The sequence below is a fragment of the Trypanosoma equiperdum genome, assembly GCF_001457755.1.
Source record: "Trypanosoma equiperdum strain OVI genome assembly, contig: ctg_236, whole genome shotgun sequence".
Taxonomy (NCBI): Eukaryota; Euglenozoa; class Kinetoplastea; order Trypanosomatida; family Trypanosomatidae; genus Trypanosoma; species Trypanosoma equiperdum.
In genome coordinates, this window is record NW_027124128.1 from 1 (window position 1) to 4,156 (window position 4,156).

General features: G+C 48.8%; 1 protein-coding gene across 1 annotated transcript; it reads left to right on the forward strand.

Moving 5' to 3' along the window:
• Positions 1-586: 586 nt before the first annotated feature.
• On the forward strand, positions 587-4,078 carry TEOVI_000077400 (uncharacterized protein; the record flags this gene model as incomplete). Its single annotated transcript, XM_067224124.1, has 1 exon — positions 587-4,078. The coding sequence occupies one exon, from the start codon at positions 587-589 to the stop codon at positions 4,076-4,078; it is 3,492 nt and encodes a 1,163-aa protein (XP_067080225.1).
• Positions 4,079-4,156: the final 78 nt, after the last annotated feature.

The window sequence follows — 4,156 nt, forward strand, 5'->3', positions numbered from 1 at the left end:
ATATATATATATATATGGTAACTTTGTCTGTGCGTGTTTGCATGTTTGTATACCTGTGAAAGTCCTCTTGAAGACGGTGACAATACCAGCGAGTATGAGAGACGGTTGGTCTTTAAGAGAAGAAACGCGACGCGTGTTACCTTTTTTATTTTTCCTTCATCTTGGTATCTTTTCTGTCTTATTGTGAGTTTTGGGTGTTTTTTCCTTTGTTTATGTCTCACTGTTTGATACCCAGTGTCGATAAATATTTTTCACGTTCGCCTGTTGTGCTCCACCATTCGATCATTTATTTGTTATTGACATCACTATTATTATTATTATTATTGTGACTCTCTGTATTGTGTTGTTTTCGTTTGGTGGCAGGTCTCCCCGCCCAAGGACATAGTGTTGGTGACAGAGTGTTACTGGACGCACATAAACACCTAACAGGAAGTAAAGGAGGCTTGGAAACGAAAGAAAAAAAACATAAGTAGATAAATAATTGAAATAGGTAAAAAGGACGGGACGGAATACCTTCAGCACTTTGAGAGAGAAAAAAGTGCCCTAACGGACCAAAAAGGGGAGGAGAAGCGAAGTCAAACGGGGAATGTCCTCGCGTGAGGAGAGGAGAAACGATACTGCGGATGAAAATGGAGAGGAGGAAGATGAACTGTTCGAAGAAGAGATGGAGGACGAAGACCACTTGACAGCCGACAGGTTTTCACCCGTCAGCAACATTGGTAAGGAAAGCATGAGCCCGTCGGATAGAAGCAGAAGCATTAACCGTTCAGCTGAACTTAAATCAGGGAAAGAGAAAGGTGTGTATTCCAGTCTCCCTCCGAGGAAGCCTGATATAACGGAGATTACAATGCAACTTCCTGGTATGGGTGATGACTTCATGACAGTTCATGTGCGGCTCACTCCCGCGATTGACCTCCAGCCTCCAAAAGGCAACTGGTTGAAGGAGGTTGAAAAGGATGGGGAAATTGATGAAGAGGCACAGGAAGAGGAAGAGCAAGGACGAGATGAAGAGGATGAGGAGAATGAAGAGGAGGAGGATGAGGAAGGGGATGAGGATGAGGATGAGAACGGCACAGTGCCGCGCAAGAGAGGCGGCACGCAGTTGGGGAAGGGAAAGAAGGAAGCAAATGAAGAGGAAGAGGGAGATAATGAGGAAGAGGAGGAGAACAGTGATGTAAATGCCACCAAAGAACGGTTGTGCCCTCCTTGGCTACTACCTTTGCTAAGCGACGATGCATTCTACTGGGAACATACACTAGATAAAATGTTTGGCTACGAGCTTCCACCAAGTCCAAATATCGATGCTTGTGGTGACCCGAAGAGTGCCATTAGAAGGCCGAGAGCAAGTAGGGATGATGGTGACGGGGATGCAGAAGACCAAACTGGGGACAAGCTCAAGACACCTGAGAAGGTTGTGATAACGGATGCAGCGGATGACAAAAGTGCTGCTAGTGGCGACAGTAGCGACGCCGACGGAGATATTCGTGAAGGGGAGTTATCCACGATTACCGTTCCAACCAACCAAACGTCTAAGCAGCTAGAAGCACAACCTCGCCCCGCAAGATTCTCCTTGCAGTCGTCATCTTCTCTTGGAATGAATGTACAAAATCAGTTTCCCAAGCGGCCGGTGTTGCGTTTTACAGAAGCCAGTCGCCTCTTCTATATTGTGCGTTCTATCGGCGGTAAAAGATGGTACTTGCTCGATACACTTCCTATGCCTGAGGAAGAGAGTGAGGAGGATGTAGAGGAAGAGGCAATGGAAGAGGTAGAGGAAGGTGAGGAGAGCGAAGAGGATGAAACAAACTCTGCGAGCGGCAGCACAGAGACTGGTGACCAGAATCTGGACGAGGAGCGCGAGAAGAATGTGGAAGATGACCAGGCCAAAGAACCGATGGAACAAGCGGTGGGGGCTCAGTCTGACGTCGATCAGGTAGAAGAAGAGGAGGACGACGGAGGCGTACCGGATGCAAGTATGCTCGATATGCAATCTGTTATCTGCATTGACACACTTACGCTAGCCGCACTGCGGTGCCCAGCGGCTCTTCGCACCTGTTTGGTGCAGAAGGACCCTATTTCTCTGGCGTGCATTGAGACATGGATGCGGTTGGATGTCAACATCGCACTGCCGATACTAACCACAATTTACCGCACGATGCTTGCCATACGTGCAGAGGCCCCACGGCTACCGTATTCTCTTCCCGATTGGAAATTCGATTACAACATCTTCTTAACATCGTCCTACCTGGCGCACCGTAAGCCGCAGTATCCGCGGCAAACTGCAAATTTGGTTTCGAGTACCTCTCAAATTTTGGCCGTGGTAGACTCCCCGTGCGTAGGGGAGAGGCAAAGTTATGAAACTATGGCTGGGTTACTTTCGGTTCGTACCTTCCCATCAAAGCCGATTCTATTACAAAACTTGAACCATGTGGTTGGAATGCGGTTGTTCGTGTGGCTTATTACGGAGATACCCCATCACGTGTTGCTGCAGTGGGCTTCCCTGAAGTCGTCGCCTCCGGATTCTGGGAGGAAGGACGCTGAAACTGGTAGCGAAAGTGATGACGGTGACGATGAAGAGGATGAGGAAGGAGACGGCAAGAAGAAGGCTGCCCGCTATATCGCTTCGGTTGTAGACGCGTTCTGGAAACGCGTTCCCAGCGTGGACGGCCCTTACTTGATTCTTTCTCCCTTCTTGAAGGCCGTTGTCGTGGAAGTGCGTCGGCGCCAGCGGCGGGAGCGGGAGGGATTCGGTGCATCGAAGTACACACTAATGGAGTGCGTTGCGCATGCATTGCCCAAACGTATAGAAGACGGCAAACCAAAGAAAGATCCACTGGTAGCATCCTCATTTTCTCTCTTTCCTCAGAACTATGGACCCCCTGAGTTGTCCACGCCATCGCCACCAAACCAGCGAGTGTATCAAAGTGACCTTGTCATACTACTACTCACACTGACAACGACGCCTGCTACACGAGACGCAACAACCGTGCGGACGGAGCGATTGGCCCTGGGTGTTCGATCGCATCCACGCCCCCTCTCATATGCACCTGATGGCAACTATGAGCTTCTAACGTATCTGCTGAATAAGAAGACGGAGAAGGTTCGGACTCCCGTGGAAGCTGTACGATCGGGATATTTCCGTGTCCTGTATCTTTCCCTACTGCGTTTCGTGGCGCCTTCTTCTGTTATGCTCCTACTTTCGGTGACACCACTCTTTTCTGTCATGGGACCGGCGGATCGATGCCCCTTGCCTCAGCTGCTGCACGCGTGGCACATTGAGTGGGATTTTTGCTTCAGGGGTCATTTAGATCACTTTATAAATACATTTTGGAATGAATTGTATTATCGTACCCTCGAGAAACAGTTTGACGACGCAACAGTGTTACGAGCGAAGCAGTTGATGCTTCTGGAAAAAGTGACAGAACGGCGCAATCAATACCTATTTGCCATCCGACAACTGAATTCGCGCGCACGTCCTCTTTCTGCAAGGGCATTCGTGGGGTTCCCGGTCCTAGTGGGGGAAGAGTGCGAAGAAACATTGGCTATTTCCAGTACACTTGAGGCACTCCCACCGATAAAACCCAGGAAAATAATTAAGAGCAGTGAACACCCATTAAACCTCTCGCCGTACAGTGAGGACTGGCGACACGAAGAAGAACACGTGCGATACATGCTTGCTTCCTTACCCATGGCGCCACGAACGTATTTGACCCCAGAAACATTACATTTACTATTGTTTGATGTGCCACATGCCAATCGATATGCAATACATTACCTCATGCGCGGTTGCGGCGTTGTCCAAACTCAAATTAACCCACTCAAGGGGGCTGCAGTGCCTGCGATGGAGTATGCTCTGCTTACTCGAAATGTGGAGGCCGTTTTGATGTTGCTAGCCACTGGGGAAACATTGGATGATCAAATGCTGGGTGGAATGGTAAATGGTGAAGCGTGGTTATACGAGGCTTTCCGTGGAAGAGACGCCATGAGGCTGTTGGCGGTGTGGAGGAAAAAGGAACAGGAACGCAAGTCTGATCCAGACGTGAGGTTTGGCGTTCTCCGAACGATCCCCACATCGGAATGAAGGATCAAAACTTATCTGTGTAAAGTGTTCGAATTTTTTTTGTTCTTGTACCTGCATATATATATATATATATATATA